At 47.8% G+C, this 15,782-nt stretch overlaps 1 protein-coding gene across 2 annotated transcripts in view; it reads right to left on the bottom strand.

The window, feature by feature from the left end:
• Positions 1–15,782, bottom strand: part of LOC144762785 (putative ATP-dependent RNA helicase DDX43) — a 989,943-nt gene that overhangs the window by 627,520 nt on the left and 346,641 nt on the right. For both annotated transcript variants that reach the window (XM_078648055.1, XM_078648054.1), the window contains exon 11: positions 4,746–4,833. In XM_078648055.1, coding sequence (XP_078504181.1) covers positions 4,746–4,833 — 88 coding nt within the window. The remainder of the gene's footprint in view (positions 1–4,745; positions 4,834–15,782) is intronic.

Genomic DNA, 15,782 nt, shown 5'->3' with positions numbered 1-15,782 from the left:
TTACAATGCACCCTGGCCTTTGGCATACCATAGGGGTGTCTAATATGAAGCAAAGGGAAGGTTTAGGGACTGGCAAGTGGGTGCACTTGGTCAAGTCGACATGGCAGTGCTAGACTGCACACAGGCCTTGCAACGGCAGGCCTGAGACACACTTTACAAGCTGCTTCTGTGGGTGGCACAACCAGTGCTGCAAGCCCACCAGCAGCATTTGACTTACAAGCCCTGGGCACACATGGTGCACTGTACTAGGGGCTGACAGATACATCAAATGACCCAATCATGGAATAACCAATTAGTACATTAATTTAACATAGGGAGCACTTCCACTGTGATACTGATTAGCAGTGGCACAGTGCCCAAAGCATAAATCCAGCAAAATCATATCAAAACTGAGGAGGCAATCCGTCAAAAATGGAAGGGAGACTCACGCCAATGATGTCAGGTCTAACAGTATCCAATCCACATCATATGGAGTAACGCACTGCATCCCGCCCTTCCGCAAGGGCTTGAGCGAGCTTTGCCCGGGCCGCCGCCGGGCACTGCGGCAGCACGTCCGCAACCGTATCCCACAGAGAGTGGGTGTAACGGCCCAAAAGGCAAGCGGTGTTTACAGACCGCAGCCCCAAACTGAGTGAGGAGAACAGCTTCTTACCAAACTAGTCATACCTTTTGGATTCCCGATCTGGCGGGGCAGTCGGGAATGCGGTCTGGGAATTAAATGCCTGGGTAACCAGATTCTCAGGGGTGGGGTGGATGGACAGAAAGCAAGGGTCGGCCGGGGCCAGGCGGTGGCGTCGGGCCACGTTCCGAACTACAGGAAGGCCTGTAGCGGGCTTGGACCAGGTGCCCAGCAGAACGTCCGAGAGGGCTTCATTAAACGGCAGGAGAGGCTCCGAGGAGCTTGCCTGCGGTTTGAGCACCTCAGTGAGGAGGTTAGTCCTCACGGCCGCGACGGCGAGCTCAAGAGTCAAGGCCTTGGCGGCCTTTGTCAACACCACGCTGTAAGCAGCCCCCTCCTCTGTAGCCAGACAAATCCAGTGTCCGGCGAAGTGTATAGTCCACTGGCCTCCCCTAGCTCAACTGCCCAGTCCTGATCCAACTGGCACTCCTGTGCCAGAGGGTCCTCAGACACTCCCAGTCCTTCCCGACATCCATCTCCTGATGGTCAGGGTAAAATGATGGAGCTGGATCGTAGATGAATTGCTCATCCCTCGGCATCTAAGCCGGCGCCGGTCTGACACCGGATCCGGACCGGGGACGACGTCATCCGGAGTCGGGGGCGACACCCTTGGTGACGGTGACGGCGGAGGAGTCGTGAGGTCGACCGGCGTCATCACGGATCCAGGCCTGGATCCTGAGGGACCCTGCAGCGGTCGGGACCGGAGTCGTCGACGGCATCGGGGCCGAAGCCGCTGGCCTGCTTGGGCTCCCAGACTGATCCGGGGTCCAAAGGCACCTCAGCGGAATCCGGCGGAGGGAAGCGCGACCTCATGGCCGTGAGGAAGGCGCTGATCAACTCCGGCGTTGCGTACAGCCCAGGGACCGGCGGGTACGGAGCTGGACGTGACACTTGCGGCTCTGGCAGAACCGCCTGGGCGGGGTCGTCCGAACCCCCGGCTGCGTTGCGCGAGCGTCGGGGGGAGTCAGAAGAGCGATGTTGACTTATTGTGCCTCGACTTACCTGAGGACTTTGAACCCGACAAGTGGTGTCGACTCTCCGAGCTGTGATGACTGCAGCCCCGCAACCGGTCCCTCAACCTCCTCCTGGACCAGGACCTCGAGTGGTGCGGGGCAGACTGCCGGAGCTCGAGTCGCTTACGGGACCGCTCCCGCCTAGCTTTCGACGTCAAGGCACGGTAGTCGGGGCACGACTGGTCATCATGGTCAGCCCCAAGGCAGTAAAAGCACCGACACTGGGGGTCCGTAACCGGCTACAGTAGTCACAGGGCTTGAACCCGGGCATCCCTACTGGCACCGGAGTCGATAAACGACTCAACAAGATTCAAAATAGATTGAAAAAAGTTAGTCAAAAAGTGACTAAGGAGTACTGCTCTTCCCGGATCTGCGCTTGCTGGCGCGGAAAAAAGAAGAACTGACGTCAGCACGCGAGGGCGGCGTCTAAGTACTTCGACAACATCATCCCGGCTCCAACGGCGCCGGACTCGGAGCCGCAGACAACGCGCAGGGGAACTGCTAGGCAAAATTTTCCGGATCCAGTCTGACGCCTGGGGATATTCCAAGGTAAGGAATCTAACACTAACCTGTTTCTTTCAGATTCGCAGAGATACCCACGTTGAGACTAGGAAACAGCCAATGCCAATGGTGAGGGGGGGCATACTTCAGCGCACCAGTTTATGTGTTCTTTGGCTGGAGTAGGATTTTCTGCATCTTACCATGGTGTCAAAGAAAACACAAGGGGCCCGATTCACAGAACTAATTGAAGACAAAATCCTAAACTTACTACCATTTTGGTATTCACGGAAGGCACTTACTCATTTTGGTATTCACAGAAGGCACTTACTCATTTCGGTATTCATAAAAGTTAGGAGTACTAACTTTAGGACTCTTAAATGCCTTCTGTGAATACCGAGAGTCTTAAAATTAGGATTTTTCTCAATTTAGTAGTAGTAAAGTTTTGAAAAAAAAAAAGTTCTGAACCAATGATAAGTGTTATTTTAAAGTCACATGGCTTGATGCGCTTACGCTACGCGCCCTGTGGCGCGTCCCGGGGCGCGTAGCGTAAGCGTGTCGGGGCGCTTACGTTGCGCAATCGTTTGCGCTTCCGGGTGCGCTTCCGCGGTGCGTCATAAGACGCATCTCGCGGCTACGCGATACGTGTCTTATGACGCAAGGCGTGGCGGCTACGCGATACGTCACAATGTTGTTTTCGTTCGCGGCAATAGCGCTGTCGGGACGCTCACCGGTACGCCGTAACATTGTGCTTACCCGTGCGTTCACCGGTACGCTCCCCGGGAGCGCCCCGGGGTGAAAAATAAAAAAAATACAAATAAAAACAACATATTTATACAATATAAAATTTGTTTTACATTTTTTCACTTTTTATACCTATAAAGATTTGATATTAAAAAACCATTGAAATTCACTGAAGTGATGTCACTGACCATGTCATGAGTGATGTAATATGTGACGTCATCAGCAGTGCATTGCACGCGCAAGTTATAGTGAGTCCAACTAACTATAACGTGGGAATTTCAATGGTTTTATGCGAGTAAAACTTTCAGCTAACTATAACTGGTGTGAAACCTATGTTTTTTTCAGTGAAATATATATATATATATATATATATATATATATATATATATATATATATATATATATATATATACATACACACACTGAAAAAACATAGGTTTCAGAAACATTATAGTTAGGAATTAGTTTTTAAAAAACCTTTGAAATTCACTGATAAAAACATAGGTTTCACACTTGTTATAGTTCGGAATTAGCATTTAAAAAACCTTTCAAATTCACTGAAAAAACCATAGGTTTCACACTCGTTATAGTTAGGAATTAGCATTTAAAAAACCTTTCAAATTCACTGAAAAAACCATAGGTTTCACACCAGTTATAGTTAGCTGAACATTTTACTCATACAAAACCATTGAAATTCCCACCTTATAGTTAGTTGGACTCACTATAACTCGCGCGCCCGCAATCCACTGCTGATGATGTCACATATTACATCATTCATGACATGGTCAGTGACATCACTGATGACATCTCAAATGACATTACTGGTGACATCACTGATGACATCATCCATGTGATAATACGATGCACCTCCTCACACTCTAATCTAAACTTTTATACATCCAGTGTTCAATACAGACTACCATTCCTGAAACCATTGACACCGCAATACCACTTACTACATACACACTCACTGATTCATAAGTCTACACACACATCCACTCATTCACCCATACAATCACTCATACAGTCACTCATCAATACAACGCTATCATATGCACTCATACACCTATACAGACATTCACCCCCACTTCACGATGCACTCATTTGTTTATGTATTCATTACACTTATTTAGTTTTTTTGTGCATTATATTGCGTTACAACTGAAAAAGTGATAACTAGCCCACGGTATTATGAACAATGAATTAATTGAACTGCTTTATTTAATATTGTGCATATTGGACTGTTCAACATGTTATGAAACGAATATTGTTGCTAAAATGTACATAATGCACTAGGAGAACAATAGTCTTTTCTCCGTGTCTATGATTGCCTGCTGCCACAGTGGTCCTTTCTTCGTTTCTGTTAAATTACACTATAAAATGGTGGTGATGTAAATACACAAACTGGCTACGCGTCGCCAAAAATAACACTTTCAACTCAAGGATCCTGGTGCGCGAGTGTCTTTCTTGCGGTGAATCATGCCTGAGGAGAATTCGAACATTTAATTTACCGGGTCCTGACACCCGGAACTCGCACCAACCCCGTTATATATATTCTTATATTTATCAATTCTTTTTGCGTAAGGGAACCAAAGACAATGGCTTAAATAGGTTTGAAGTTTTAGAAAATAAGCCAATAATTAAAGGTGGCATGTTAATCTGCAGACAGAGAATGTCATTACATTTCTGTAAACTAACTACCCAAAAAAACACCGATTATGTTAGGTAAGTCTACACAGAAATATTTTACAATCTTATCAGAAACATTGGTGCTTATAGTCAATAAAATATTTACATAATTTTAAACGTACCGCTAAATCCAGGGTTCCAACATAGACCATCATCGGATTTTTCAAATAAGATTTTGCAAGTCGCCGAACACCGTCTGGCCAAGTAGCACTATCGTTAAACAAAAAAAAAATTACCTTCTGAAAAGAATTTAATTGTATTCTGTATGAGGTGGCTATATAATAACTGAAAACCGGAATAGGTTAATCTTTTTTTATAATACAGTATGGATCGTAATAAATTGCAATAAGAGTATGACCAGTGTGGTATTAACTTTTGAAAGTGATGTTTGTATCCAAAAAAGAAACACTAATACAAGTGAATGAGATTACTGTTCTTTAATATAGTTTCTAACATTTTTTTGGATGCTTTACAATATATTTTGTTCTATATTTCACTGCTATATATTTCACACAGTGGGGATGCAGCTTCTCACAAGCATTTGTATTTCATGGCTGTCCGGTGCGACTCATTACAGCTTGTAGCATTTTCAGCGCTCCCAATTACTTATAGACAACTGGCTGGTTGGCGGCTGCGTTCGCTACCATGCTGTCCTGAATTAGATTTTCCCGGAGAATTAGACAATGGTAGCTGGTTTTAGGAGCCTAAGGACGCAGAGACCCTAGTGCCCCAACTCTTAGGCTTAGGATTGGTCTCCTTTGAAAATGTCTGAGAAGAATTACTTAAACAGTTCAACCCACTATAAAGATGCAACTCTGAAAATTCAGTTTGTCATACGCTGGTCATAAACTCGAGAACCAAAGATTTTTGGAAATAAGTTTTCAAGATGATTTCACTTATTTAGGAAGAACTGGTCAAGGATCCGGTATACTCTCTTGAGGCTTGAGCCGGGAGACTTACTTTGTACTGGATATCTTTTTAACTTTTTAACTCCTTTTAACGCTGGAATTAGATTGCACTGGTTGTATTGAATTTGATGCACTACAGGAGTGCACGGGTGGAATCTGTGTGCCGCGCGCATAGTCATAGCCTGCTGGCCCTTGCTACGTTACAGGAGGGCGGGACACAGTTTATGGGCATGCAGTTCCCGCTAGTCAAATCAGGACTGCCATTGCGAGGTTAGCGGGCTAGTTGTTTCAGCCACGCTACAAATGAACGCGCAGACGCGCCTCTGGCACACCAAAGATGCACCTAAGGCAAGCCCGTCTGCGCCAACCCCCCTCCCCGTAGCAAGTCCGAAAAAGGCCCGTTTTTAAGGTACTCCAGAGCCCACTTATTTGCTCTGAATCCTGACAGAGGGGGCATTAAAAGTAAGGGTCTTACATTCAACACTAAACCTACCACCCTCCCAGATACTTGTCCCAACTGCCATAGCCCCCTACCCCTAGTTTTATACCAGGGAGTTGGACCCACTAAGCCATTTAAAGTGACAGGTACCATGAAGCCCAAGGAACACTTGTTAAAATGTCTATTGGTTAATGCCAGATCCTTGGTAAAGCACAGTTTTGAGTGTGTCAGGCTTCTGGTAGAACAAGACAAAGCAAAAAAACAGAAAAGGGTCCCTGAGAATACGAGTTCTGGGGGAAAATACAATCCAGGGAAAATACAGAAGAGAACACGAGGGAGATCCCCACTAAAACTTTTAATGAATGGGTAATAACTCCACCTCTAAAAATATCAGTCACTGAACAGTGTTGGAAGATAGTCAAGTATAGAGATCTAATGAAGCATAATAGTACAGCACTAATAAACCCAGAAAATATAAAGACAAAAATTAGATGCAAGTATATACATGGTAATTAGATTGATGCTGTGAGAAAACAAACCTAAACAGGGAATGTGCAACAGGTATGAGAAATTCAGAAGATGGAATAAAAGTTTCAGCACCAGGACATCAAAATACCTAGAGAATATAAAAAAACTGGGTGTTTATGGAGGCAGAAACTAGAATCCAAGCCATGTCTAGATAAACTATTAAAAAGATACCTAAGTCTGGACCAGAGTAATCCAGGTGCCTAAGGACAGGACCACATTTGAAGCATGTTGGAGGGGAAGATAGCCGGTCCAATCAAATATATGTGGCTACACGGGGAAATAACCAATAATTTTGTTTTATCAATGCACTATAAAATATTTGTACAAAAAAAAAAAGAAATTAATTTCTATATTGAGATGAATAAACTATTGTTAATTCATTTTTTCTGTGGGTGACATTTTTAGAGGTGGAGTTATTATCCATTCAGGGGGATCTCCTTCGTGTTCACTTCAGAACAAGACATAAAACTGGTGTTCATCACAGAGGCATGGACGGATAATGCCACAGGGCCCGACTTAGTTAATGCAACACCTCCTGGATTTCTCTGTCACACTTTAAACAGGCCAACCGGGAAGCAAAGTGGTAGCTATAGTATATCACAATACCCTTAAAATAGCTTTTCATACAGCTTTTAATGTGGCCTGCGAAGAGCTCTCTTTTAATGTTGGCTTATCTCCCCATCACTCATTTAAGGGCACCCTACTGTATAGACCACCAGGGTCCAGATATTTTCTAACCTCGATCGGAATTCTGCTAGAAGGGCTCTGTTCCGATTCATTTACCTTTCTAGGGGACTTTAATTTCCATCTGAAAGCCCTCATGGACCCAGATACTAGTGCCCTATTAGATGTGAAGGGTAGTGCCGATCTTGCTCAACAATTGAAAGAGCCCACCCGCACCTCAGGACACACCCTGGATGGTGTTTTTTCCAATCATCCTCAACTAACCAACAGTGAATGATGCCTCCCATCTGGACAAACCATGCAGCAATTCAATTTGAATTGACCATTCCTACTTATCACAAACCAGGGGGCCCCAAAAATCAGATAGAGATGAGGGCCTGGAATAGAGTGAAGGGGACCGAACTAAAAGATTTGCTTAATACCACCATATGTCCGCTGCCTGCAGAAGTGGATGATGCCACTAGATGGTACAATCACTGGGTAGAGACAGCATGCAAAAAGCTAGCCCCGGTAAAACTCCTGTACCCCAAACGATCCCAACCAACTGCACCTTGGTACACAGAGGAACTTAGGAAGCAAAAACGTATTTGCAAACAGCCAGAACGAAACTAGAGGAAAAATACACAGAAGGAAAGAAAGAAATGTATAAACAAAGCCTTACAGTCTACAAACAATCAATATGTAATGCAAAAATGTTTTTCTTTATATACCGAACCAACTTAGCCACAAATTCCTCTAAAGAACGTTTTAAAACAGTATCTAGGCTGGCCTCCCCAAGTCCACCTATCATCGAGTCAAGCCAAGAATTAAGCAACGAAATTCCCACGTTTTTTCTGAATAAGGTGGAAGCTATTCTCTCAGCCTCAACCAATCCCCGCGGAGAGAGACAGAAACCCCTATGGTGGCAGCCAAGCAAGCAACTGGCGTCCTTCCTACCATCCATAAATTTGTCCCACTTTCTACAAAGGAAATAAAAATGTTTCTTGCCTTCACCAGATCAGGCTCTCCCTACGATCCCTGCCCAGTATCAGTAGTTAAATCAGCTCCGGAACCTATCACCATTTCACTCACCTCCTTGTTTAAAATCATGTTTGAATCAAGAGACTTCCCCAAAACTTGGAAGATGGCCTCAATACTTCCACTATTGAAAAAACATAACCTGGATCCTAGGGACCCAAATAATTTTCAGCCAATTTCTCGCCTTCCGCTGCCAGTAAAGTTGGTAGAGAAAGCAATGAACTCCCAGCTGAGTGTCTTTCTTCACAAGAATCCGGTGTTGGATCCCACTCAATATGGGTTTAGAGAAGGGCACAGTACAGAGTCAGCCCTCAAAAAATCAACTGAAGAAATTAGGGAAGCCTTGGATCAGGGAGATGAGGCTGCACTAATCATGTTGGATCTCTCCGCAGCTTTCATCATGGTCGATGGAACGTTTGTCGGAGGGTGGGGTCCAGGGCACGGCATGGAAGTTATTAAAATCCTTTCTAACTGATAGAACACAAATTGTGTCTATGGGTAAATTTTACTTCAAACCATTTTTTCTACCTTGTAGAGTGCCACAGGGGTCATCCCTCAGTTCTATCCTTTTTAATGTTTACATAGCGCCACTGGCTCCCCCGATTAGATTATTTGGCTTTAGTCCTACCGCATACATGCACGATACAGAAATTGTTGTGTCGCTGCTGCCAGGACAATAATCAGGGAAGAGCAAGATTGATAACACTGTTGTGGCTCAGGAGGAAGAGCGGGAGGGGGGTGGGCGGGCAATTACCTGCCATCTCCGTGATTTAAGTGTGCAGTGTAGAACTGCATAATGTAATTGCTACCTTTGGCCTAATAAAAAACGCTCCTGCTGTAGTAGGGCCCTTGCTTCACCTCCTGGTGCATGTCAGGCGGTGCTTTACGGCAGGCATGGAGGGAGGGATGGTCTCTGCTGCAGTTCCAGCCTCGTACAGAGCCCCTGCTATTTCTTGTGAGCAAGAGGCGCGGATGTGGTGATATTGGTATTGGTATTATTGGTGGTAGTATTGGTATTGTTGGTGGTGGTATTGGTGGCATTGGTGGTGGTGGCATTAGTGGTGGCGGTGAAATTGGTGGCGGTGGTGGTGGTGGTGGTGGTTGTGGTGTTGGTGGGGGTATTGGTGGTGGCATTGGCGGTAGTGGTATTGGTGGTGCTGGTGGTGGTGGTATTGGTTGTGGTGGTATTGGTGGTGGTGGCCTCGGTGGTAATAGTTGTGATGGTAATGGTATTGATGGTACTTATGGTATTGGTGGTGGTGGTAGTATTGGTGGTGGTGGTATTTGTGGTGGCTGTGGTGATGGTGGTGGTGGTATTGGTGGTGGGGGAAGAACTGTGTGAAATAAAACAGTAAAAAAAGTAAATAATCCAGTTTTGTAGGGCCAAGTAGCTGTGAACAACACATTGTTGGACTTGCAAACTGGAACATTCTCCCTCCCTCAAATGGTTTGGCAAAAGTAGCAGATGCCATGTTATTGTGTAGAAAGACAGGAAGGGCTGGGGCAATATCAGTGGTACAGCAAATCTTGCGTAACGTGCAGCTGACTGCTACTGTAAAATACGGGAACTATGGTGGCTTTTAACAAAATTAGGAGATACCCTGATACTATACTGGAAAGACTTGAAGGGCTGGGGCAGTGTTGGTGGCACCGCAAACCCCTGCTGTCTGTGCAACTCACTGCCACTGTAAAAGGTAAAAGATATGATGCCTTTTATTAAAACTAAAAAATCTCATGTTACTGCGTCGGATATACTGGAAGGGCTGGGGCAATGTCAGTGGCATGCTAAGTCCTTTGCTAGGGGCGGGATTTTTAGTGAAGACAGGAAGAATGACGCTCAGACAAATGCACGTGGTGTCTTATATGGATCGGAGTACATACGGTGCTGCCAGGTCAGGGGATTTACCCAATAACCCCCGGATTCATGTGAGTCGAAGGATCCACACTGGAAAATAAGCACAGTCCTGGGCACACGTGGTGAGGGTTTTGAATATGCTACTTACCAGTATGCATCTGTTCTTGGCATGTAGGGTTGCTGACATTCATATCTATAGCATAGATCGCCTAGTGTTGGGTCAGGATGATTGCACATTGTTGTCCTGGAAGAGTCTTCGAAGTATCACGAGATAGGTGGCTCCACCCCTGGACTACAGTGCGCATGGGCATCGACTCCATCCCCAGATTGTTTTAGCCATTGTGGCGAAGATGAAGTGTAACAGTGTGAGCGATGACCATGCTAAGAATAAGTTTGAATTCTGCAGCCGCTACAGGCGCCGGGGAGGAGGGCGGGTGATATGAATGTCAGCAGCCCTACATGCCAAGAACAGATGCATACTGGTAAGTAGCATATTCAGTTCGAGGCATGTGGGCTGCTGAATTCATATCTATAGCATAGAATATATAGCAGTCCCTCCATTAACGGCGGCCGCCTGTGCCAGTTGCAGACGTCTGAAAAAGTGTCTTAAGAACAGCCTGCCCTACAGCTGCTTGGAGTGCACATCTACACAGTAGTGTTTAGTAAATGTGTGTGGTGTAGACCATGTGGCTGCTCTACAAATGTCTTCCAAAGGGATATTACCAAGGAAAGCCATGGAGGCCCCCAACTTGCGGGTGGAGTGGGCTCTGGGGGGGACCGTTAAAGTGCGCTTAGCCTTGTGATAGCGAATTTTAATACACTTAACGATCCACCTGGCTATACCTGCTTTGGAAATGGGGTTGCCTTTGTGCTGGGCCGAAAAGGCAACAAAGAGTTGTTGTGTCTTCCTAAAATCCTTGGTCCTATCGATGTAGTACATCAAAGCTCGTTTGACGTCAAGAGTGTGGAGCATTCTTTCGGCTACTGTCTCTGGGTTTTGAAAGAACGCGGGCAGTTCAATGGTCTGATTGACATGGAACTGTGAAACCACCTTAGGAAGAAATTCAGGTAGTGCGCAGCACCACCCTGTTCGAGTGAATTTGTATGATAGGCTCTTGTACAGTGAGCGCTTGGAGCTCATTAACACGTCGCAGAGACGTAATGGCTATTAGAAAAGCCACTTTCCATGTTAAAAACTGAACCTCGCATGAATGCAGAGGCTCAAAGGGTGGGCCCATCAGCCTGGTGAGGACCACATTAAGGTTCCATACAGGAGCTGGCGGGGTTCTGGGAGGGATGACCCGTTTCAGTCCTTCTAGGAAGGCTTTAATGGCAGGCACTCTGAAAACGGAGAGATGCTGCCTGTTTTGGAGATAAGCTGCTATGGCGGATAAGTGTATCCGAATGGAAGCATATGCCAGCTTGCATTTGTAAAGATGTAACAAATAACAGATGATGTTGTGAGTGGATGCATCTAGCGGGTTGATGTTGTGTTCTGTACAGTAAATGACAAACCGCTTCCATTTTGCTGCATAGCAAGCTCTGGTGGTGGGCTTTCTTGCCTCCCGTATGATATCCATGCAGTCGGGAGGCAAGTTAAGGTAGCCAAATTCTAAGACTTCAGGAGCCAGATCGCCAGGTTGAGCTGTTGCGGGTCTGGGTGCTGAATGTCGCCATGGCTTTGCGTCAAAAGCCTGGGCGTGAGGTGCAGCCTTTGATGCGGTACCACGGAGAGTTCTAGAAACGTGGTGTACCATGGTTGGCGTGCCCACGTTGGAGCAACCAGGATGAGTGTCATTGAGTGTTGCTTTAGCTTTCGTGCCACCAGCGGTATGAGAGGTGCTGGGGGAAAAGCGTACGCAAATCTGCCTGACCAGTTCATCCATATCGCATTGCCCTGCGACTGTGGGTGAGGGAACCTGGCGGCAAAGTGTTCGCATTTTGCGTTTTCCCTTGTGGCAAACAGGTCTATCTCTGGATGACCCCACTGCTGGAAGTACGGGTGGAGTACTGATGGATGTATCTCCCACTCGTGCATTTGGTGGCTGTACCTGCTGAGCAGATCCGCCATCTGATTGTCCTTGCCTGGGAGGTGTTCCGCCATGAGGAAGCTGTTCCTCTGAATGGCCCACTTCCACATGCTCTGAGCCAGATGAGACAACTGTGGAGAGTGTGTACCTCCCTGCTTCTGAATGTAGTACATGGCTGTCATGTTGTCCGTTCGGATCAACACGACTTTGTTGCACAGATGTACTTTGAATGCCTTCATCGCCATGAAGATTGCCATCAGTTCTAGGTAGTTGATGTGCATCTTTTTTTGCTGCGTTGTCCATAGTCCCTGCACCGTGTAGTGGAGTACATGAGCTCCCCAACCCTGGAGAGATGCGTCAGTCGTCAGGATAATTTGTGGCACAGGCTCCTGGAACGGTCGGCCCTTGCAAAGGTTGTGTGGATTCCACCAATGCAGAGAGTTGTATGCCCGACCGGTCACCAACACTAGGTCTTTTAACTGTCCGTGAGCCTGATTCCACTGACGTGCCAAGCACTCTTGAAGCGGACGCATATGTAGCCTCGCGTGTGGGACTATGAAGATGCAGGAGGCCATCATGCCTATCAACTGCATGAACACTCTTGCTGGAAGCGAGTGTTGCGGTCTGAACTTCTGGATGAGCGACTGAATGCGGTCGATCCTCACAGAATTTGGCTGAGCCGTGGCTGCCAGAGTATCTATTGTCGCGCCCAGATACTGCCGTACATGGGTGGCTGAAGGTGCGATTTGGGATAATTTAGTAAGAATCCCAGACTGTGAAGAAGGTGAATGGTGTGGGACATGTTTGCGGCGCACAGCTGGGCCGACTTTGCCTGGACAAGCCAGTCGTCCAGATAAGGGTAAACGTGAACGTTCTGCCTCCTGAGGTGCGCAGCCACTGTCGCCAGGCATTTTGTGAACACCCTGGGCGCCGTGGTCACCCCGAAAGGTAGGACCTTGAACTGATAATGCCGACCCTGAATGGTGAATCTGAGGTATTTTCGGTGCGATGGATGTAGTGGAATGTGAAAATATGCATCCTTGAGATCCAAGGTTGCGAGGAAGTCTCCCTGGTTGAGAAACGGAAGAACTTGCTGCAGCGTCAGCATATGAAAGTGTTCTGAGAGAATATACTGGTTTAGGGGTCTGAGGTCCAGTATGGGTCTGAGGGACCCGTCCTTCTTTGGGATTAAGAAGTACAGGGAGTACACTCCTGTGCCTTCTTCCTCCACCGGCACAAGCTCGATTGCCCCTTTTTGCAGCATGACAAGTACCTCCTGCTGCAATAAGTGCAAATGCTCTGCGGACATAGGACGGTGTTTTGGTGGTATGTTGGGTGGAGTGGATGTTAACTCCAGACAATAACCGAACTGGATACGTTTTTTGACCCACCTGTCTTTGGTGATGGATTTCCAGACCGGCAGGAACTGCTGGAGTCTCCCCCCGACAGGTGTGGTATGGTCGGGGGGCAGCGGCAGGGCGTCACTGTTTGTTGGTGGCAGAGGAACGGGAGTTGTTATTTCCACAGCCTCTGCCCTTGGCACTGTTGCCTCGATATCCGCCTCTACTCTGCTTGGTGTAAGAGGATTGCGCCCCACCTTTAGTGTATTGCGTTTGCTGGGACATTTGGCCTCTGGAAACACCTCTATTGCCTGAGCAACGAAAAGTACTGCCCCTAAACAGTTGGGACTGGAGAGCTCCCATGGACCTTGCAGTCTCGGTATCCTTCTTTATTTTTTCCAGAGTGGTATCCACCTCAGGACCAAATAACCTATCAGGGTTTACGGCTGATTGAAGATGGTTGTTTGTATCTCTGGCTTGAAACCGGAGATCCTGAGCCATGCCTGACGTCTCAACATCACACTGGTGTTAACGGCCCTGGCCGCGGTGTCCGCCACGTCCAGTGCACATTTAATAGAAGCGTTGGAGATGAGCTTCCCTTCCTGAATGAGCATTTCCGCTGCCTCTTTATACTGATCTGGTAGATGTGGCAACAGGGTCTCTAGTGTATCATAGTGTGCCCTGTCATATCTGGCCAAGAGTGCCTGAGTGTTTGAGATATGCCAGATATTGGCTGCTTGAGCCGCCACCCTCTTCCCCGATGCCTCCAGCACTTTAGATTCCTTGTCAGGGGGAGGAGCATCACCAGTGGTTTGCGAATTCGCCCTCTTCCGGGCATTAGAAACGACCAGAGAGTCCAATGGCAACTGGCCTTTGATGTAGGTAGGGTCGCCAGGTGCCGGCTTATATTTCTTTTCAATTCTAGGGTTGACCACCCTGGCACGTGTGGGTTCTTTAAAAATGTCTGCAGCATGTTTGAGAACCCCTTTCAACATTGGGGGAGTTTTGACAGTCTTTTCTGCCGTGGAAAAGGTATCAAAGAGGAAGTCCACGTCAATAGGGTCAGCATGCAGCTCCACGTCGTGGTTTTTAGCCGCCCTCTCAATAGGAGCATTAAATGCCGCAGAATCCTCAGTAGGAGAGGGTTTGATATTGTACACCTGAGTGTCCGGGGCAGTTTGCGGATTCCCCGGGTCCCCTGCATCTGCCCAAGAGTCCTGGTGATCCTCAGGATCAGTGTTGGCAGGAAAGTTATACTCCTCGTCATCACCTTCCCCAGCCTCCACATCTGAATAAGTGGGTGAGGGTGTAGCAACTCTCGGAGTCCGTGGAGCAAGTGGCTCAACCAGAACCGGGGAATCTGTAGAAGGCTTCTTGCGCTTCAAAGGAATCGTGTAGGACTCCAAAGGCTGTGTCGCCGTGATCTTTCTCTTGTAGAGGGTACGTTTACCGGTGTCGGCGTCGATAAAGTGTTCCGACTGCTCCTCCATCAAGGGTTGTTGATGCTTCAAGCTTCCAAGCTGCTGAGAAGGCTTCGACCCTGCAGACCCTTGCACGGGCGCTTTGGCAACCGACCTTGGTGCGAAGGCCTTCGGTGCAACCTTCGGCGGCAACGTACACAGGAGTGGCGTCGAAGACTTTGGCGTTTTGGCAGCCTGCTTCGGTGTTGTGGCATCCTTTGGATCGACCGCGGAAGCCTTGTTCCTGATGCGTTGCAGTGAGTCCGACACCTGCTTCGTAAAGGAAGCGGACGGTTTCGTCGACCCGACAGACGTCCTCGGTCCACCAGTGTGTGAAGACTCGAGCGTCGATGTCTTGGTCTTTTCCGGCCGAGGTACAGGATCAGCCCTCTTAGGTGCGCCGTGTCCTCCTTCCGCGTCGACGGCCTTCGGCGCCGACGACTTCAGGTCGGCGGCCTTGATCGATTTTGGATCGACGCCCTTGACCGACTTTGGCTCGACGCCTTTCTTCACCGGGTCGACAGACTTCTTTGGCTTCGGCTGCCCCGACGTATCGGAAGACGAGGGGGCGGCCAGAGGGACAGACGTCTTCTGTTTCGATGGTGTCTCCATCACTTTTGTTTTCGTCGACACCGAAGGTTTCACTTTCGGTTTCGCTTTGACTAACGGCGGCTCCGCAGAAGTGTCCGTAGCCGGGCCCGTAGGCGAGGCCGTGGATTTGGGTATAAGGTCTTGGGTAAGGCCGTGTGGCGATCCCGCGACCTGAGCCTTAGTGATCGTTCGAACGGGGCATAGCTCTTCGCCTGAGCTATCTTCCATGGCCCCATAGGCCTCATTGTCGTCTCCTACCTCGTCGACGACTTCCTCCGCATCGAGCGCTTCGACGTCCGCGTCGTAG

This window comes from Lissotriton helveticus, chromosome 6 (genome assembly GCF_964261635.1).
Source record: "Lissotriton helveticus chromosome 6, aLisHel1.1, whole genome shotgun sequence".
NCBI lineage: Eukaryota > Metazoa > Chordata > Amphibia > Caudata > Salamandridae > Lissotriton > Lissotriton helveticus.
The sequence above is the reverse complement of the archived record's forward strand: the minus strand, read 5'-3'. Positions and strand labels throughout refer to the sequence as shown.